Source organism: Suncus etruscus, chromosome 15, assembly GCF_024139225.1.
Source record: "Suncus etruscus isolate mSunEtr1 chromosome 15, mSunEtr1.pri.cur, whole genome shotgun sequence".
NCBI classification, from domain to species: domain Eukaryota; kingdom Metazoa; phylum Chordata; class Mammalia; order Eulipotyphla; family Soricidae; genus Suncus; species Suncus etruscus.
This window is the reverse complement of record NC_064862.1, coordinates 39,200,662-39,223,815: the sequence shown is the minus strand read 5'-3', so window position 1 is coordinate 39,223,815 and position 23,154 is coordinate 39,200,662. Positions and strand designations below refer to the sequence as shown.

At 31.8% G+C, this 23,154-nt stretch overlaps 1 protein-coding gene across 1 annotated transcript in view; it reads left to right on the top strand.

Moving 5' to 3' along the window:
- The window catches only part of RYR2 (ryanodine receptor 2), a 685,578-nt gene that overhangs the window by 515,468 nt on the left and 146,956 nt on the right, over positions 1–23,154 (top strand). The window contains exons 59-63 of the mRNA XM_049789034.1: positions 4,514–4,637; positions 4,987–5,102; positions 6,431–6,495; positions 8,964–9,085; positions 14,569–14,618. Coding sequence (XP_049644991.1) covers positions 4,514–4,637; positions 4,987–5,102; positions 6,431–6,495; positions 8,964–9,085; positions 14,569–14,618 — 477 coding nt within the window. The remainder of the gene's footprint in view (positions 1–4,513; positions 4,638–4,986; positions 5,103–6,430; positions 6,496–8,963; positions 9,086–14,568; positions 14,619–23,154) is intronic.

Below are 23,154 nucleotides of genomic sequence, written 5' to 3'. Positions count from 1 at the left end.
GTTTTTTACAGTTCTAAAAAGTTTTGTTCCATCCCTGTTGTAATCAGTCTTCTATAATTAGTCGTCTTGGGTTTTGCACAGATCCTAGGATGAAGCCTAGGATAGAGTCTTTCATTATGGTTCCAGAAATTCTGCTCAATTGCAGTTGTCAAAGTTAGACCTCTGGAATTAGAGATCTTGGTTACTGTACAAATTATAGGCCAAAGCCTAGTCTCAGATCTTTCTTATTGGTCCTAGGATAAGTTCTGCCCAGTCATGGTTATCAAAGTCAGTCTTCTGTAGTTAGCAAAAAAGGTAACATTGTCAAATCATTCTAATTAAAAATAAATGATATAATCACAAGAACTTTTGATATAAATATCATGGTATTTTATTCAAGAAATGTTATTTTTTAATAGTTTAAAAATATTTTATCTATGTCTTGGGATTTCTGTGGCTTCTCTTGCCTATTTTAGGGTATGAATACCTATACTTCTCATCCTAAGAACTGAGTGTACTAATTGCTTATATCTTTTGGCTACAACTTCAATGTAAATATTTCTCTTATCTTACCTATCTAGTTTTTATATTGTGTCTTAATTCTGACAAGTCCAATTGTGTTACTATGACTTCCATGCATTTGTTTACTCTTTTCTAAAGCATTTGGAATATTATTTTTAAAGCTTTTTGGAATAATTAATTTATTTCCATAAGAACTTTGCTTAGTAAGTACACCTCAAACTGCTGTATTTGTGTATCTGTGTGTATGTGTGGACCTCTCATGCCTCATCCCATGTGAGTTTCTTTCCTCCAATGAAATAATTGCCTTAAGTTCAGGTGACATTATTACAACATTTTCTCATTATATAGTTCTGAATACCAGAAGTTCTCTTCTTTTCTTCCTTTTTTTTTTTTTTTTTGTTATTGACACACTGGTTGTGTTCTGAGTTTACTTCTGGCTTTGTATTCAGTATTCACTTCTGGCAGGGCCAGGAAGATCCTATGAGGGTGTTAAAAATCAAATCCTGGCCTGCTATGTGCAAGAAAAGTACCATGCCTACTTCTGTTCTATCAGTCCAGTTCCATGCAGATTTTTGCTTAGTGACTTTGTGAAATGTTTGAGGGGTCATTGTCCACTTGACTAGTAAAGCACTATTGTTTTTTTGAACGACAGCCAACTGTGCTCATAGCTTATTTTTGACTCTGAATTCTGTAATTGGTCCTGGAGGGCTCCTGAGACTATAGTTTCATTGTGATCAAACCTGGGTCAGCAGCTTGCAAGGCTTACCCACTGTACTGAGTCTCCAGTCTTCTTAAAGCACCATTTCAGAGAATAGTATGTATTAAAGAGTGTTCCTTTTTCTCCAGTATTTTTAAATCTTTTTGCTTTGACTAAAATAACTAGTAATCAGTAACTATAATATTGCTGGCCTTTTAAATAAATCTTATATTACATCTATCATTTCTTTAATTTCTGGTTATTTGTTATTTGTCCTGCTGTTAAACTTTTTAGCTCACTTAAATGTGAATGCCTCATCCATACTCTATATTTATTTGGTATTGGTCTGTATTTATACGGTGTAAATGAGAAACAATAGAGTGTAAAGTTAAATAGTTTCATGCTGAGAATAGTCCTATAAATATTCTAATTATTCTTATTTTCTATTTTTCTTAAAAATTACTTATTGAGAACCAAATTGACAGAACAAAATATAGTGTTTTAATGTTCTGAATATAAGCCCTGGCACTTGGCCTTTAGGTTATCAAAACCAATGTAAAGAAAAATGAGTCTTGAAATAATAATATAATAAACTGTGGACCATTTTAGAAGAGAAACTTTAGGAAGGTGCTCAGGGGAGAAAAGCAGGAGCAAAGATGCGCAGCAAGTTGGATATAAGAACACTACCAGAAATTGGAAACCACCTAAAATAAGACACTTCGACATCAATAGATTGAGTGCTGATACAGCCTTTACCCAACTTGTTAAACAATTCCACATCTGCTTCAAAAAAATCCGGAGGAAATCTCCTCTTTTGCTTACCCAGAATCATCTTTAACTTTATAATCAGTGTCTTCTCCATCTGATTTAGAAACCTTTAAGAGTTGGGGGTAGTTCTCAAAAAACTTAAGGGGTATTTAATTTATAGAAATAAGAAAAACTCAACAGTTTTAGTATATTTGAGACAGAGGTGTGGGATTTATGGAATTTATTCTTTTATGTTCCACATTTAACTCTATCCCTTCACAAAGTATCTTTCACAAAAATATATAAATCCAGAAATTTCAGAATTAGACTTGGGAAAGCAAGTTAGAAATGCATGATTTTACTACATGAAAATGCTCAATTTTTACTTGACTGGCTGACGTTAAAGTAACTTCCTTAGGCTGGAAGAAGAGTGTAGCTGACTTAGAGCATAAGGCTAAATCCTTTTATGCAAAAGCAGTTGCTTAATTTTTTTAGGAGAGTTTTAGAATCAGAAGGTAATTCATATATTTAGCTTTTGATGTGCAGACATTAATTTCTTTCTTTACCTTTTACAGGGTTCTCTATTGGTTTCTGACCTTAATATTATTGTATATTACACATTAACTTGCCAAATAGATAAAGTTTTCTGGGAATAAAGAATTTATGCAATAGTAGCATTCAAAAGAGGTTATGACTGCAGAATAATCAAATTAGATGTTTTCTTGTAGTGTCTCATAAATTATTAATCTAAATTATTCCTTTGATTATAAGTCAATTTTGTTCCTAGTGCATTTCAGAGTATATTATGATTTCTTGTTTTTTTTTTTTTGTTTTGTTTTTTTGGGCCACACCCCTTTGATGCTCAGGGGTTATTCCTGGCTATGTGCTCAGAAATTGTTCCTGGCTTGGGGGGACCATATGGACGCCGGGGGATCGAACCACGGTCCGTCCTACACTAGTGCTTACAAGACAGACACCTTACCCTAGCGCCACCTTCCCGTCCCCATATTATGATTTCTTAATGTTTAAAAATGCTTCCTACTATTATATGCTGACAAATTCTTTTATTTGATACTATGAGTAGAATATTATAAAAATAATATATGGCTCCTTAATATGTTTATTATTTATTAGCTTGGTGGTTCTGGCTGTCCCTTTGTATTTCTGATTGTATAGTGTCCCCTAATGGTCAGTTTTAGTGTTCATTATATTTTTGTTAAAAACATTCTAGGAAAAATAGCATTTCTTCATTGTTTTGTTTTTTTTTGTTTCCTATGTTGGGAAAATTAAATGCTTATGATTGTCGTAATAGTTCTTGGTAAAACACATAGGGCATTGATATAATTAGACTTTATATTATCACCATAATGAAAACAAAATATTTTAATTTCTTTCCTGAAAACCTTTTCAGCATTTACATTTTATAATTTTTCAGTACTCCACATAAACTATATTTCTACATATTTCATAAACTTTAGATTTAAAGTGCACCATACATTTTATCCCAGGCCCATCACCATACTTTTTATTTTACTTCTGCTTTAATCAACTCTTTATCTCTTTTTGTTTGTTTGTTTCTGTTTTTTGGTCACACTCATTGATGCTCAGGGGTTACTCCTGGCTATGTTCTCAGAAAATGCCCCTGACTTGGAGGACCATATGGAACACTGGGGATGGAACTGAGGTCCATCCTAGGCTAGCACACGCAAGGCAGATGCCTTACATCCTGTGCCACCACTCTGGCCCTAACTCTTTATCTCTTTATAACTGGAATTATCGATACATTTTTGAAAGATTAAGAATTTGACCAACTTTTAAAAGATTTTAAAAATATCTCTCTAAATTTTAAATTTAAATACTTTTTAGAAATTTTGATAAAGCTAATTTTTGGATATAACTTACTGTAATAGATATACTAGAAAATGATTCTATTACCATTTACCTTCTAATTAAATAGTGTATATTACTCTTAATTGCACAGTTATACTTTTTATCTAGAAATATGCATATAGAGTTGTGTATTTAAAAGTATGTGACTATATTGTACTCTCTCATTGAGGGAGAATAATAAAAATAATGTTCCCTTATGTGGTGTGGTTATTGAAGTAGATTCCTTGAGAAGCCCCTCGCAATTTTAGTAGCTCTAGCTGTGCATGCTTTTAGTATGTCTTTGTACTCTCCACCACTTTCTCTAAATGTAAAGAATAACAAAACTTCCTCTCCCTCCTTGATGACTTCAAAAACTGTTAGTGCTTAATATTTCAACTGTTTATATGTCTGTGTGTTAGTGGTGTCTTAGTAAGCATGCTAATAGTCGTTCTTTGAACAGGTTTTCTTTATTACTGATAATATTAAATCACAAGCAAAAAAGTAATATATGAGTCTGTGTGTTCTATATGTAATTAGTTAATGCCAGGAGTTGCAACATGACTCAATTATAATGCTATTATATCTAATTTCTGATTATTTATCATAAATAAATAATATATATATATATATATATATATATATATATAACAGCATAGATACTAGTTACTGTGTTGTGTTCTTGTCTTGACATTCTTGTAGGAGGTGGAAACCATCCACTACTTGTCCCCTATGATACACTGACAGCCAAAGAGAAAGCCAAGGACAGAGAAAAAGCACAAGATATTCTCAAGTTCTTACAAATAAATGGATATGCCGTCTCCAGGTGAATGCAAACTTGTTTTATTTATATGTTTTATTTTTAATACTCAATTGAAATATCCCCATTAGAGTTTCCATCCTCATCTCTTAAGTGGATACAACAAAAGCTTAAACCTTAGAGCTATTTGAAGTTCCATATTCATTTAGGCAAAAACTCTATGCAAATTGTACTATATTTTAGTAAGGACTAAGTTACCTAAAAACAGAGTTATATGCAAATTTATTATGAATTAAATCTTATATTTTGCCATGAACTATAAGATTAGGAAACTATATAACTTGTATATGTATCATGACTTTATTTTAATAATCGTTGATGAATTTGGTTTTCATATTTGATTTTTCTATTATAGAGGATTCAAGGATTTGGAACTGGACACACCTTCTATTGAGAAGCGATTTGCCTACAGTTTTCTTCAGCAGCTCATTCGTTATGTAGACGAAGCACATCAGTACATCCTCGAGTTTGGTAGTTACCATTGTCTTATCTATTATTAACAGCAGTTTTTGCTTCCATTGCTGTTTACAATATCAGGAAATAGAACAGCCATTTTTAATGTGCTGATATGACTTTATATCTAGTTATGAAACTTTTAACTCTTCAATATATTTTGCATATGATTATGATTCTTATAGTTTGTTATTATCTTTTCTGTGTGCATAAAGAGCTTTTATGTACATGAGGTTGTAGAGAAAATTTATTCCTAAATAAAATATATTAATAAAGCAGTCATTTCTTTTGTGTGTGTATAACAGAGGGTCGGGGAGTTTTCCCAAGAAGTAATAAAGAAGGGGCTGGTTTGGTAGCAAAGCAGTAGGGCGTTTGCCTTGCACGCAGAAGACCCAGGATGGACCTGGATTCAATCCCCAGTATCCCACAAGGTCCCCTGAACCTGCAGGGAGCAATTTCTGAGCGCAGAGCAGAAGTAACTCCTGTGCACTGCCGTGTGAGACCCAAAAATGTCCCCCCAAATAAATAAACAAATAAATAAAAGAGGGAAAAAAAGAGGTATTAAAGTAATCTGGGCTCACTCTTGGCTATACTCAGCTTAAAGGGCTGTTGATTCAGTACCTAGGATTGGTGGTGTTGGGGACTGCACCCTAAATGGCTCAGGGAGCCATGCAGTGAGAGAGAGATTGAACTTCAGTTCTTGTACATAAAATAATGTGTGCACCTCTGATCCCTGAACTATCTGAGACTCCTTACCTATGAGTCAACTTTAACCCTGAAATAATTTTCTAAAAACTGGATAAATTTTTGATGGTTTCATTTTGATTTATAAAATTGTTTTCTCTTCTAAAATTATCCTCTGATATAAATGAATTTCATTATGTTTTAGCATAATTCTAATTTTTCAACCTAATTTTTCCACACATATTTGTTCCTCTTCTCATCAAACATTCTGACATCTGTAGCTTTCAGTCAGATTGAGAAGTAACTTTTAGTTGGAGAATAGTGTGAAAATTTAACTAATTATATTTATTCAGCTGATACCATTTTTGCATTAGATGGAGCTTTCGTCAGTACTATATCTTAATTTCTCCCTTGCATGTCATTAAGCTCTTAAAGCTTCACCCTTGACATATTGTTTTTTATTTTATAAGTAGTAGCTTTTAAATTTCGGTTTAGAGTTTTTAAAAGTGTTTTTGTATTTCACTACCAGAGTCAGTTTGATTGACTTTCTGTTCAAGGTAGTTGGATAACATATTGAATATATATTCTAAACTTTGTATTTTAGTGAATATCTTGCTGTATTTAAGTGCAATACGTACTTAAAAATGTCTTTATATCTACAGATGGTGGCAGCAGAAGCAAAGGAGAACATTTTCCTTATGAGCAAGAAATCAAGTTCTTTGCTAAAGTACAGTATCCAATTCATTTTGTTTATTTCTTTAATATGTTTATCCATAAAATATTCAATATTTATTTTTGTTTTATATATAACTTTAAAATGCATTTTTCTAACTGCCTAATATCCTAAAATATTCTGTGCATGAAAAAATTTCCTGATTCAAAGATGATACTTTTTTTCTAAATATTTTTGTTATTTTTAAGTAATTCTACACTTTCTACATATTTCTCAGATGATTAATTAGAATTTAAATATATAATTTTGGTGCTTTGTGATTTGACAAATTAATATCTTGTTCTTAATATTCAAATTGTTTTATGATTAAAAGTATAACTTTTTATAAAGATAAAAATTAGTTAACATATAAATCACTTTGATTTGAAAATTTCTACCATAGTTCTTTACTGTGAACCATAGCTTTATTCATTATACAGTAAACAACGATGAGTTTCAGCTTCTGTATATTTAATACTGTTATATTACTTATATATAAAACATGTTATTATTCATTCAATTTAATATGAATTTACAAAAGATATATGCCTAGAACATTTACAACTTCCACTCATCCAATAATAAAGGGAAAGAATTACAAATTCTTCTCCTGGTTTCATTCTTTTATTCAGTGTTTTTTTTGTTTTTTTTTTGGTTTTTGGGCCACACCCGGCGGTGCTCCGGGGTTACTCCTGGCTGTCTGATCAGAAATAGCTCCTGGCAGGCACGGGGGACCATTCGAACCAACCACCTTTGGTCCTGGATCGGCTGCTTGCAAGGCAAACGCCGCTGTGCTAGCTCTCCGGGCCCCATTATTCAGTGTTTAATGAATGCCCCATATCTCCTTGACCCACTTTCCTATTCACACTATTATTCATTTTGTAAAGACCTAGTGGTTTTCCTTTCAAATAACTTACAATTCATAGTTCTTAGAAATCATTTGCAAAATAACATGTTACTTACACTAATGAATATTTTGCCTCTACTATGTGTTTTCAAAATCATATCTCTTACTATTAGGGATATTTGTATTTTCATTTCACACACTTGCAAGAAAACTATATCTTCTGATATTTGTGCTTCCCTACACATTGCCAATTATTTCTTCACATTGCCAATTATTTAGGATGTTACCCCATCTTTAATGATCAAAATGCTTACATATTTGTCTCATGAATTTAAAGTACATCTTTTTTTTCCCTGTGCCTAGTGATTTTCTTCCTAGGTGTCTAATGTAAGTTAATTTCTACTGTGCCAAATATTCATCAACCCACTTATTTATTGTGTAATTTGTTTTACGTCATCATTAGGTTCAGACAATGTCACAACTATTTGAGTTCAGTAATATATTTCATGTTCCTGTTATTTATAATTTCGCAATATTGTAAAGACAAAATTATCTAACTTACTAGTTCTGATAGTCCTTATTACTTTTCCCCACTGATTTGTAAAACAAATATTTATAAACAAATATAGTACTAGTGCCTTCCAGAGACCTAGAAAATCCATTAGTAGTAGTGATTCTATGGTTAATAGAATGGAACAAGTAGTAGGCAAATAGGTAAAGATAAAATAAAATTAGGAAATAAATTTAGAAATATTTCTTACTCTTTACTGTAAGACTCACAGTGAGACTCAAATGAAATTACACATATAAAAATGAAGAATGCAACAATATTATAAAAGCAGAGAATCTGATTTCTTTTTCTAGTTGAGAGGATCAGCAGAGGTTTATCTGTACAAATACTACAGTTGTAATATATGCAGGAGGACTAAAGAGAATGGTTATTGGAGTGGAAGAGCATTTCTTATGAGATCGGGAACATTCAGGGCGATAGACAGAAAGGGCATTTCAGACAGGGAAAACAATGTATAATATCTTAAGTTATGAGTAGACAGGAGAGGAGTGGTTGGAGGTCATCTAAATAAATGAAAACAAATAAAAAAACTTTGAGAGTAGCAAAGAAAATAATAGGGTAAATATTGGCAATGTGACTGAAAACATCATTCACTTTCTACAACTCAATTTTATTGCTAAACAATTCTATGAGCACAACTATTGTACAAAGTGGTTAATACTATAACTGAAAGAACAGTATGCTCTTTGCAATCATCACACTGACAATATGTGTTAGTCATTGATTATTTTAACCTACTTGACACTGAATGATAGAGTATGAATGAACATATTAAGAATATTTTATTTTAAGAAACTACTTAGAATAATTCCAAACTATTGAAAACTGTATGTATTCATCTTAAAACTTAAAATATATGCATGTAAATAAGCACAGGGACCAGAACAGATGAATGAGACTAAGAGAATACTCCAAAATGGGGTTGAGTGATGTGGCTATTAATATTGTAGGACTTGTTGCATATGAATAAACCTCAGGCTGCTCCGAGTCCTCTGTACTTGTTCATTCCCTTCCACTCAGAAAATCTACTGTGCAGATCCATTTTTTTTTGTTTCTTTTTTCCAGGTTGTTCTTCCTTTAATTGATCAGTATTTCAAAAATCATCGTTTATACTTCTTATCTGCAGCAAGTAGACCTCTCTGTTCTGGAGGACATGCATCAAACAAAGAGAAAGAAATGGTGACTAGGTAAATAGCTATAAAAAAAAAAAAAAAACTAAGACTGAATTTATTTGCATTTGAAAAGTAACTTCTCTCACCTGATAGTTGGAGTAGTGAACTGCTTATCCAACATCCTTGCCTTTTGGAATTAAACATTGTGAGGCTAGTTTCTTCAAGTGACTTTGTATTTTCTAGATCCTGAATTTTTCTTACAGTCTATTGCTAAATGTTATGCTGGATATAAGGGATTAAATGAAATGAAAATGATATAAGGGATGAAAAAAACACACACATAATTTACAGTAGAGGCTAGATATGTACTATACTAGTATTTTGATCAGTGTGTTTTCTATTAGTTTCATTATAATTTATTCAAATATAATATTTAACTGCTCATTTTGTTAGTAGAACAAAAATACCATTTCATAAATAAAATTCTGTTTATATATTTAAATAAAAAAGATCAAGTATAAAAGTAAACCCTCTAAAAATTTTTCCATGATAGTGAAGCAAGGAAGGTAACAGTATTATTCACAGATTTATGTTTGGTCTTCCTGGAGATTTTAAATCTGATTCCCTAGAATCTAACAGTTTTATAAATAAGAACCTCACTAGATTGTGTTGTGATCTATTTTGAGATATTTAATTATCTTTTTTTAATAATAATACTCTAGTTTTAAAAATGATATAGTCAACTTTTCTTCTCATGGAAAAATATTGATTTTATATTACTTCCATTAGCACTTTCAAAAAGAATTGAACATATTGCTGTTTAAAGAATAAATATAAATAACTTATTACAGTGATTTAAGTAGTTTTCATAATATTATAATAAAATATAATTTCAAGAGTTTTTTAGTTACAAACATAGTAGAATTTAACTTTATGAAGAGTCCAGGGAAAATTAAGGAAGTTATTAAGATATGGTATTTGTACATAAAAAATACTAGTCATTTAAGTTGTGATAGTTAAAAATATTTAACAGAAAAGTTAATTAAAAATGAAATGCTCAAGTTGTGTTTTTCTAGGTTTAACTAGTCTAAAATTCATATTCATAGAAAAAATACTTAACAAGAATTCTCTTAATTTTTAAAAATAATGCTTCCTTTCTTTAGTCTTATGGTAATTTATTTTTTACTATTACATGTAGTTTACAGAATTTAAAATAAAAAATGTTTTGTAATTATAGAAATATTTAAAAAAATAATCACACAAACGACACATTATGTATTTTGATATGTTGCAATATCACAACTTTATAAATATTTGAGCCCTTCAAACTCAGTTGAATATTACTTTCGTGAATAAAATAGGCAAAAAGTAGGATAAAACAGGAGTAAGCCCTTAAAACTACTGAGAAGAAAACAAAGTAAACAAAAAGTAGAATACAAAAAGTAGAACTCCCCTTCTACTACTTTGAACAAACTCTACTATTTTCATATGCAAAAGAGCACTACAGATGGTAGTTTTAGGTAGTATTAACAGTTGTATGTAGTTGTATGGGTCTCAGTTAACTTAGCCACAATTAAGAGCAGTTTTTTAATAATGAGAAATACAGAGTATGTGCTAAATATTTGCTCTATGTTTAAATTCAATATTATAATATATATTTTTAAGAAGTCAGAAGTGGTATATATGCTCCACAAGGACATTGGCAGTAGCCATGTTTGTAAGTATAAATATATTTCTTATAGAATAAAGCTGAAGTATACTGATTCTGAGTAAAGTGAGACCATGTTAAATAACATATGGCAAAGAACTCTAGAAGCAATGACAAAATTGAACTTAAAGAATATGTAGCTTAGAAAGTCAGAAAAGGGAATTGTGTCTAGATTAGAATGGAACTTAAAGTATTGTAGGCAGTATAGGCTATGCAGATTTATTATTAAATGTAATTGATCATAATTGTCAGAATAAATTACCTTTAAATTTATTTTAGATAAATTAAGAGATAATGATAAAATACATTTGAACTTTGAAAATGGAAGAATGTTCACACTTTTCTTTGAATACTGCATCAACATGAAAGAAATTTTCTTGACAAGAGTAGAATTCTGGAAGGCCAGAAAAGGTTTAGGAGCCTGTAAAGCAATTCAGGCTGTTGTAGCGGAAGTGAGAGAGGCTCATTTATGAACACATACAAAAAAAATCCTGTCCTGTATTTTAGGTTAAACACAAACTTACATAATTACAAACGAATGCACTTAAAAGTACAATTAAGTATGTATAAACACAGACATACAAAGTTATCACATAGAAGATTGTAATGATTGTAAACGTAGACCTCTGTAGCACCAAGTATATAGAGAAGATATTGACAACATAGAAGAGAGAAAAAAAATAGTTGTCATAGAATTACATGACAATTGAATCAAGGAGACCAACACTGAAGTTTCAGTGTTGAATAAATGGAGTTTTATTGATTCTTGTTACAAAATAAAAAAAATTAGAAGTATTAGTTTGAGAAAGAGGTTACATTTGATTATGAAGTATATAAATTAGAAGTTAATTTATCTGGGTATACCCAACAGGAAATTGAAATTGCATTGGTGGAAAGACAGGACTAAAATCACATCTTTGGTTAATTATAAATATAAAATGCGTAAAGACTAATATCAATACAATTAAAGAAGAATGGAGAAAGAACTAAAATAGTCTGGACATCAAAATCTGAAATTATTGTATTTGGAGGGGGCTTGTAAATGATTCCTTAAAAAACACAGAGAATGATCAAATAGGTATGGAGATACTATTCCCATTCAACAAAGTTTCACAGATTTGTGTAGTTGATGATGTCTAGTATAGACAGAAAAGTGAGGTTGCTAGATTGTTGGTTTAGGATATTTGGATCTTAGGGAAGTGTTTCAGCAAAGCAGTAAAGAGAAAAATTACAAAGGAATGAATATATTTTACATCTTTAATAATGTTAGTAATGAAGAGATGTAAAAATACTATGAAAAATAGCTTTAGGAAATCTCTAAAAACAAAGCATAAAATAATCAAAACTGATCATCTCTAGAAACTTCTCTAAAAGTGGATGTCACAGGAGGGCAAAGAGATATAATTCACTTTTTATTAGAACCTAACTTTATGGTGGTTCACTTAATAGGTTAGATGGAAAAAAGATTAAGAAGTAGCTATTATTGTGTGAAGCCATTATAATAATACCTTTCCAGATATTAGTTTGATGCAATGCAGTTATTAAAGTGATATTTCATTTTCATATTACACGCATGGCAAAATACTTGTATGGATTAATTGGTTAAACATAACCATAATGTTATAAATTTAATATTAAAACGTTTTACCCCAGATTTATATGATATCAAAATAGGTAAACTATATCTCTTAAATATATTAATTTTGCTGGAAATTCAAAGGTCTGAGTATACCTTTTGCGTTTAAGAGGCCTGAGTTCTATCTCCAACACCGATTGGTCCCCTGAGTTTCCATTAAGTACCTGTGAATATGGTCCCTTTTGTCTTCCTTTTTATAATATAAAAATATCACTTTTATAATATAAAATGATATAAATTCCCCCAATTTATAGTATAAAATATCAAATTAATTTAAATGAAGGCATACAAATGCCTGAGATTCCAAGAATTAATCATATTCTTTGAATGGAAACATCTTTGTGAATTTTGAATGCATAAATTAGGATACTTGGAGAAAATCATTCTTGTTTTATTCTTTTAAAAATGTTTGCTTAAATTATAGCACAATATAAGTAATGAAGATCAAGAGACTAATCATAATATCATGTCTAATATTTACTTGGATACTTTAAAAATACTTTATGTCAGGGGCCAGATAGATAGTACAAGGTTAAAACTCTTGCTTTACAGCTAACCTGGGTTCTATCCTCGGCAGCCACCACCACCTCCACCCCCCCACTCCCGCCACTCCACCAAGTGATTTCTGAGCTCAGAGCCAGGAATAACCCCTGAGTGCCACTGAATGTAGCCAATAAATAAATAAATAAATACATAAATAAATAATGCTGTGCACTGTAGTGAGCTATATTGTAGCTATAGATGTAGTGAGTGCACAAGTTTCCATGAAAACAATCACTAAGTAGGAATATAAATTAGAAATAAAATGCCTACTTTGTAGGAGACACTGATTTCACTATCCAGCACATTCACACACAAAAACACAAAAGAGCACTATCACATGTATTATTTTTGTGTCTACTTTTCTCCATCTTACCATGAACAGTTCCCCTTATTACTAAATGACGTCAACCCTCCATCCTGGAAGATGTAGTATGCGTGCAGTTATAAATGGAAAAGCTTTGCAGGACAAGCTAGGACACTACATTTATTTGTTACCATAATTGGAAAAATTATGATCGGTTATTCAAAGTTATAATCACTTCAGTTAGATTATTGTTTCATAAATTCTGGCTATTCCAGGATCCCACTCTCTGAGAGCTCACAGAGTGTAGGTAGATGTGAAAATGATGTCAGTAGTAATATGAAAGATAAAATGTCATGGTAGAACTTTGCAAATGGTCCTTGGGAGCTTCTTGGAGAGCATCTTTTTCAGATTAGCTTTGGAATGGTGAGAGAGTACAGGTATTAGAAAAGACTTATGGGAGTAAACATCTTTACTTGAATCCTGAGGGAAGAATAGAAAGAAAGGCATTATAGAAGTGAATAGAAAAAGGCATCCTTCAGGAACTTACTGAGACAGGACAACAGTAGATATCTCTTTGTTTCTGGGACCTAATTTGAGAGTTAGTATATCAATTCTGTTAGGATCAATGATGCATAAAGACTGCCCATTTTAAACATTTTGTTGTTGCTGATCTCTAAGACATAAAACTAAGTAAATAGATACTTGCTCCTGTGAAAAGGAAAGAAAAGGAATATCCTTAAAATATTGCACTCATGTTAAGAGCCTTCTAATAATGTCTGCAAAGTTTATCTTTGAGTGATTATCTGTACAAATTTTGTGTGTAAGTTACTATTCAAATCCATTATATATTTGTTAGAAGTCAAAGGGGTATTATAGATGTTGAAAACAAGGAAGTTCAAATGACAAATCTATACCAAAACTTGTAGTAACAAGTTGTGTTTAAAGCTTCATATTTCTTTTGCTAAATAGTCCTCATGACAAAAATGACTCTTAAATTTCAGTGGTATATTTGGGCAGATAAAAATCAGTTTTTCTCCCATGGTTTTTAGTGTTAATTTCTTGTTGGGTTCATATAGATTGCTTTTATATTAATTAGCTTTGCTTTAAACTTTTTTTGGTTTCTTTACTTATAATATGTGCTTTTTTAACCATGTCTGTTAAAGATATGCACTCAAAGACTCTTTCTTTAATACTTTTATTCCACATTCTGCTGAGAGAATTGATTCTTTCTGTGCGACATCATGTTGCTTTTTTCCGGCTCATGTATCAGCTGTTTATTTATTTTTCTTCTTTATTTTATTTTCTCCCTATTTCTTCTACCTTCCCTTCCCCTTTCCCTTTTCTCTTTTGTTTTCCTTTGTCTTCAGCCTATTCTGCAAACTTGGAGTTCTTGTCAGGCATAGGATTTCACTATTTGGTAAGGAGACCCTTGAAAAAAACACTAGCATGGCTATCACTTGGTTTTCTTTGCCATTTTTGCACCGTGGTGTGTGATGATGTATTGCATGAATGCACGTTTGCATGGCTGCATGTATGCTTATCATAGGTCAAGCAAGGTTCTCAAGATTGTTCATCAACAACTTTTTCGATGGTGAAATTGGAAGCAATTCCTTTTGTGTAGTCCTCCAAAATATACTTAGTAAACAGAAGGAGTTATATTATTTAAGAGAAATTAATGAAAATGACAATGTATTCTGCCATATTTTAGTAAGTATAGTCAAAATAAGCCCTTGAATTTGTTTTTGTATCTCCAATACATTAGATTTGAGCTGTCATAAACAAAAACTACCCTTACTTTTTTTTCCTATGTTCAAACTACAGATTTGCATGACTGATGCATTTCAGATATTGAAGTTCAAAGTAGATACAGGGATGCCCAGAATTTCACTTGGCAAAAATGACTATTCTAGAAGCAGTCACATATAGATAGTTTGTTTATAATAATTCACATAGCTAAAATCCACATTATCCAGCATGTGCTTTTAGCCAGCTATTCAAATGGCCACTCACTTCCCACAGATCTGTCTTGCCCTCTGGCTTTAGAAAAAAATATAAAAACTGGCAGAATGTATTTAATCCATTCCTGGATTTGCTTTTTGAAAGACCATCATAGTAAATGTTAGTCCTATGTTAAATGGATTTTGTGAAAGTGGATAATTTTAGTTGTAAGGTATTTAGTTATTCATCATTATGTTATAGGTATAAGTATGTTGATAGGAAAAACTAGAAAGTAATTCATGTCTATAAAAGATGCAGAGAATAAACTGAGGAATAGGTGAGTGCATATGAACAAATAAATTTCAAGTTCTTTTCAAAATAGCATTTTTAGAGAAAAATTAATTTCTGAATATAATTATGGTATATTTAACCAAAGTATGGTGCTCTTAAGTTTAGTAATTATAATTTGTACTTCATATAGATTGCCCAGTATTTTATATTAATGTTCCAATTTTTCAAATTTAATGGAAAATTATCTTCAAAATAACTTTTAGTTCATTCATTTGATGTCTTTTCAAAATAGGAATATTTTAAGGGAAATTGCTCAGAATTTTTTGTACTTTAACCTTCTTGTTGTAATTATCATGGGTTCAAATGGTCTTCATTTGTCTTCAGAGAATACTGTCTCATAATATAAAGCTCTGCTGAGGATCATATTTTTCAGTTTCAGTGTTTTTATTTGTATCAGTGAAAATAATAATACTTTTGTTTTATTTCTGTGTTATGTATATTTTTACCCTTGTATTTATCTGTAACTTTATTTTTTGAAATATTTTAAAATCTTACACCAAAGTAAATAATAAATCTTATATAGAGGTTAATGATATAGCTTGAATTATTTTATATATATGTATATACATACATATATATATATATATATATATATATAAAATTTTCAGATCAGGTCATAGGATATTTCCACCTTCTGAGAAACCTACCTTGTACAGTTTTACAAATTCTAATCCTCTAAAAGGAACTGTAGGGAGGATGGGGCGATAGTACAGCACAGCAGGTAGGGCTTTTGCCTTGCATGAGGCTGAGTCGTGTTTGATCTCTGTCATCCAATTTGGTCCCTTAAGCCTTCCACAAAAAATTTCTGAGTGCAGAGCTGGGACTAACCCATGAACATCACCACTTGTGGCCCAAAAACTAAACAAGAAAAAATAATAAAAAGGAACTGTAGGCAGACTTCCATGATCATGAATTACTTTTGTCTATTCTTTAACCATTTTTTCTTTAAGTAAATTAATTTTTAATCAGTAATGTGTAATATAACTGTTTTTCCTGTCATTTCATCTGTATATGATTTCAATATTCCTTTAGAAATTGCATTTTAATCCCTTTCTCTTTAAATACCATTATTTTATGTTAGTAAGAATTGGAGTAACTATGTGTCATTACCTCAGAAACATTTTTGTGTATTATTTTGAAAATTGTTCTAATTTCTTTTTATTGTATTAAATTTGTCTATTTCTTTATTTGTAAAATTATAGACCTCAAGATGCTTTTATTAATTCAACATAATTCTAGTTCACAATTTTCAAATTTTAGAATCTATTCTTACACATGTAAAATTTTTTTTTTATATGCTTGAATGCTTGTGGGATCATATATGGTTCTAGGAGTTGAATTCAGGTGCTGCTTGCTAATATAGCACCTTACCTCTCTCCTGCCCCAATTTGTAAATTTTGCACGGTACAGATATTTTATTTTTTACACTATTATGATGTTTTGGAGAGAGGTGGGTTGAAAAACAGGTGTAAATTCTATATTTGTAATTTAATTACATGCTTAAATCTAAGCAGAGTCATCACTTCTCTCTGAAATTTATTTCATTTATTAAAGTTGGTTAAAATTTCGGGGCTGGAGAGATAGCATGGAGGTAAAGCATTTGCCTTGCAAATGAAGGATAGTGGTTCAAATCCTGGCATTCTTTTTGGTTCCCTGAGCCTGCCAGGGGCAATTTCTGAGCATAAAGCCAAAAGTAATGCCTGAAAGCTACCGGGTGTATTTCTACCCTATTACTCTGAGAGGTTTATTGTATCCATGACATATAGTGTAAGTTGATGAGTATTAAACTAATATGTACATTGTAATTCCAGCTTTAAAACATAAGATATTCCTGACTTTATTTATACATTTATTTAAACAAATAAAATTTGTACAAACTAAACCAAGACCTTGAATATTTAAAGTATATGCATAGTAAAACCTTTATAATCTATCTTCAGATAAAAGCAAAAGTCATGTGAGACAATTATTTATTTTACAATATATAAGTTCATTTGTTGAAAATTTCCCTGGAGAGAGCCCTATTAGCATAAATACAATGATTTTTTGGAGATAATCATATATTTATTTCAACTTCCTATTCTTAAATAAATATTTTCTGTATTAATTTATGACAAAATGGTTTTCTTATACAAATCTAAAACACTTTATTACCTCAATTGATTAAAAATACAAAATGGACAGGTAAGACTAATAGGTTGGGAGAGTGGTATGGTGGGTAGGACATTAATTTGACTTGCACTTGTTGGCCCCAGATAAAATACATGACACTACCTATGCTTTCCCAAACACCCCCAGGAGTGGAATAGGTGTCCAGGAGCAAAGATAAACAACTTCAAAGTTGTTTTCAAAGGGTTAACTACCCTTAATTTTTGAAATATCGAATTGTAGAAAAAGAAGAGTATTAAAATAAATAGAGGCATAAAATGTATCTTTGTGGTGGAATCTGCGCAAGCTGAATTTTAAGAACAAGGAAGTTTGTTTCTGAATTGTCTTCCAAATGTAGTGTTACGTAACCAAACTTTTTCTCTAATTGCAATTTTTTCTGACATATACATATTTCCCAAGCTTATAACAACATATGTATGCATCTTTTATCTATATCAAAATATGTCCCATTGGGGCTAGAGCTATATAGCACTTTGGATAGGGCAATTGCCTTGTATGTGACTGACATGAGTGTAATCCCAGGCACCCAGATGATCCCCTGAGTCCACCAGGAATGATTCCTAAGTGCAGAAACAAGAGTAACCCCGTAGCATCACCAAGTGAGGGCCTAAAAACAAAAACAAGTTCTACACACTGATATAGAATATTAATACTTAATTAGAAGTAGATTCATTAAGTCATTAATTATCAATAGTATATTAATAGTTACTTAACATCATATTTTATACATCATATTTTTGAGACACTTAATATTTTATAACAGGAAATAAGATATATTTTCCTGAAAAATAACAGGTAATATTCTATCACAGAACAGTATATCTTAGACATCTATGATAATCCCTTGTTAGCAAAATTAATAAAGAAAAAATATAGATAGGCTTCCTATTTTATAATTGAGAAACTTGTTAGTGATTTCAAATTGTTCTTTCCTGTATTTTTGAGTACACTTAGAAAGTTGGAGGTTGGGTTGGGCTTGGGCTGGGGCCACAAACTGCTGGCTGAGACGAGGCTGCTTGGGGGGCCCCATATACGATTGTTTTTGCGGGCCCGGGGCTGGGCCCTTTTTTTTCTTTTTTTCCTATGCAAATGCAAATGAAACCTGCAAAGCCATTCTTCGTGGGCAAAATAGGCAAAAGCCTTTGTATGAGATGATTCGTTTGTGCAGTGAGGCAGATCCTTTTGTTCATAAGATCACCCAGGACCTAGTCTTTTTTAAAAATCAACCAAAAGGTAAAACCTGTTATAGATGTGGCCAGGCAGGACATTGGATTAAACATTGCCCCCTAGCGAAACAAGCTCCTGTCTTAACCACTGGATCTACAGAGCGAGACACTCTCTTTGTCCCCGCTGCCAGGGAGGCCGCCATTGGGCTACCTCCTGTCACTCCAAAACAGACATAGAGGGCAATCCTCTGCCTCCCATTCAGGGAAACGGGGGGGGGGGGGGTGGGGTGGGCGGAGGGGGAGGGCCCAGCCCCGGGGCCCGCAAAAACAATCGTATACTGGGCCCCCCAAGCAGCCTCGTCTCAGCCAGCAGTTTGTGGCCCCAGCCCAAGCCCAACCCAACCTCCAGCATTAGAATATGAGTAGAATTTGTGCAGTTAGACATGGGTATCTAACCGGTTTTCTACTTTCAGAGACGTATTGTCAAATAGTGAAATATTGCTTTTAATATCCTCTCATTTTTTCTAAGTGGGAACTGATTACTCATAACAAGGAAGTTAAAAAATATACACACCCTTCTATATTAGGATAGCCTTTCAGTTATTTGACAGGAAAAATATTTCAATAACTAATATTTTAAAAGGCATTATACTTTTTTTATCAAGTGGTTCTTAAGAAAAATGTGTCCACTTATCCAACCATTTATGAGAAACAATCTCCAAAAGTTTATAAGAAACGCAGCTTAAGTAATCTATAAAACATTGAAGGTACTTAAAATGGAAAGTATGTAGTATATAATTAATGTTGTTTCAAACATCTAGCTCTTTTCAACCAAGCAAAAATGATCATTTTAATTCAATGCTTATAGAAAACAATTATCTTGTGTAGGTTGCTTTTGCTTTCCATTATTCTGGGGGAATTTTCAGCATGTCATCAGTCAATAAATAATTCACAATGGAATTCCTTGAATAAAGAAAGCATTTCATAACATTATACATATTGTTTCTTCCATTTCTTCATTGTTTCTCGATTTGACATCAAATGAGTCCAGAACATAAGTTTAACCTTTTTTTAAAACAATTCAGTATTAGCTATATAGGAATTTTGAACAATATAAGAATTGTTCTGTGTTTAAGGGAAGCAGTGATTTTTTGGGGGGGGGGTTAAAAATCCTAGGTGAATATGCCTGTATCATGGTTAAGTCTTAATAATAAATTTCTAAGAATTTCATTTCATCTTTTTATTTTTGGAGTGGGGGAGTGGTTGGGGCTGGTCAGGAGTCAGGAGCCAGAAGGACTAGGGATCATACCTACTATTCTTGTGCTCAGGATGCCTGGAGGTCCCACCAACTATTCTAGGCCAACTGGGTTGGCAGTCCAATGCAAAGGCAAGAGGTCATGCTGCAAAGTACCCTGCAATGCTAAGAGTTACCTGGATCACCCAGACAATACTAGGGGGCCTCCCAGACCACACCTGATGATGCTCAAGGACCAAGTGGTACCAGTGAATTAATCCAGGTCAGACCCTGTACTATCTCTGAGGCCCAAATTTTTATAATCAACAGTGAATCCATCTATTATAACTATTTTCATTATAAACTTATTAATGGATTAAGTTTATGTTGTTATAGCCCACATATGCATAACTTTATTTAAATGAGATATTTTTCTCTTATCAAGATATATTAAAATTAATATATTTTAATCCTCAAATTTCAAGCTGCTTTTGTTTAACCCAACACACATAATGAATTTAACGTAATTTAAAATTCTGATAATGTCTAAAAATAGACTATTTGATTACTGAATTTGCTAGACTGGAAGTTTAATGTTTCAATCATGTACAGTCTCTAGTTTTGATGATCATCACTCCACAAACTTAAAACTTCTGTACTCTGCTATTAACATGAATATAATAAAAATGCTGTTGAGGCATTTTAAGTGTATAAAAATCAGGGAAATTCTCTAGCTTTATAGATATTACACATAGCAAAGATGAGGAATATTCTTTCTCTTGTCACATAATGCAACACACACAAATATGTATACATCCAGTATGGGAAAAATGAACTGTCATTAAGAAAAGAAGCTAAGGCCAGATAAAATAAAACACTTATGATTAAAAGATACTAGAAGATTGTGCTAGGATACTAATTCACATTTGAACAATATCACTACCAGAAAAATTCCTGAAGTATGTTCTCAGTTTAGGGGCTGGAGAGGTGACACTAGAGGTAAGATGTCTGCCTTGCAAGCGCTAACCAAGAAAGGACCGTGGTTCAATCCCCCAGCGTCATATATGGTCCCCCAAGCCAGGGGCAATTTCTGAGCACTTAGCCAGGAGTAACCCCTGAGCATCAAATGGATGTGGCCCAAAAAAACCAAAAACAAAAAAAGTATGTTCTCAGTTTAACAGAAACTGCTCACTAATTTATGGAATTAATTTTATATTTCTAATATTGTAGAATTAGGAAATAATAAAATAATCATTATTCAATTTTTCTCTACTCATAATTTAAAGAAAATGTCTATATTCTAAATATAATTGTATTATATATTATTAACAAAAATTGTGCCAAAATTAATTATTTTTTCTTTTTTTCCCACTTACTAATTATTTTTTCAAAGAAACATAGATACTGTATCAAGAAAAGTTTAATGGCAATTTTAGAATCAACATTCTGAGAATATTCATTATGTGCCCTACAACTACAGAAGCTGTGCATAATGAATCATATTTTGGGTTGACTGACTTATAGAAGCCTCATAGAAAAACCACAAAATATTTAGGTCAAAATACAAAAGAATGTTTTATTATTAACCTCGAGGTAGTTATTTTGTTACTTATAGGGTTGTATTATTTTCTGAGCATTATTACAAATTTTTTAGAAAGCGGTATTTTTCTTTATTAGTTTTGGGTAATAGGTATGAATGTTTTAAGTGCAATTATTAGGTTTAGGTAACAATTATGATTTTCTTTGTGAATATTTTATGACTGACACACTCTCGTACAAACATATAACCTTAAAGGTAGATAGACAATCCATAAATATTTTCTTGTATTGTTAAAAGTGATTAAAAGTATCTTTAAAAATGAAAAACTTGTTTTTAGGTACTCAGAGTACAATTTATCTAATCACACAGATGACTAGTACTTTCTTTTCTTAGTAATAGCATGATTAAAATTTCTTGTTAATGTCATTTGAACAACCTTATTATTCTTTAATTTTTCTTATGTTACTTATTGTTTTTTTCTTGTTTTATAGGTTGATTTCTTTTAAAATCTCAGAACAGATCTTTGTCTCTTCCATACTGATCTACAGTTTAGAATTTAACACATGCTAATTATACTGAGTTTTTTTTTTGATATTTTATTAAATAATTTTTGTACTTTATATTAAAATATTAAAATGTGGAAGTGCAACTAACACTTTTAAATTTGTCTTAGGGTACTTTTTCTACTGTTTTTTTTTCTTATCTTTCCACTTCTCTTTTTTTGGGTTTATTTTTTGGGCGGGGCACACCTGGTGACGCTCAGGTGTTACTCCTGGCTGTGTGCTCAGAAATTGTCCCTGGCTTGGGGGAGCATATGGGACACGGGAGGGATCAAACCAGGGTTCGTCCTAGGTTAGCTGCGTGCAAGGCAAATGCCCTAACCCTTGCACCACAACTCTGGCCCCTCTCCACTTCTCTTTTTATACTGGCTTCATTGATGTGCTGAATCTCATGTTATAAATGAATCAATTGACAATCCTATAATTCATGATTTACACAGTAACAAAAATTGAATATTTTATAAATTTTAATTGAATCTGCATGAGATATATTTAACAAAGGTTTTCATTATTGAATTTTATTCATAAAATTCCCTTTCATCAGACACAATTCCTATGCCCCCAATTTCCCTCCTACTCTCCATCCTGCCTGCCTACAGATATTTTTCTTCTCTCTATCTTTCTCCCTCTCTCTTTTTTTCTTTTAGATACTTCTTTCAACACCGAGTTATTCAAAGTTTAATTTCTATCATTATCATAATGGTCTGTTCTCTTCCCTACAGTACTCCCCTTCCTATTATGCATCAGTACTCTTGACCCTCATCTCTAATGTCTTTTACACCATTTTATTACCATACTATCTTTTGCATATATCCCCACAAATGAATGCTCTTATTCTACGTCAAACCCATTTTCTCTGACTAATTTCATTCAGCATAAGACTCTCCATATATCATCCATGTTTAAGGAAAATGTATGATTTTATTTTTTCTAACAGTTGTGTTGTATTTTATTTGGTTGATGTACCATAGTTATTTACTCATGTGTTTTTGGCA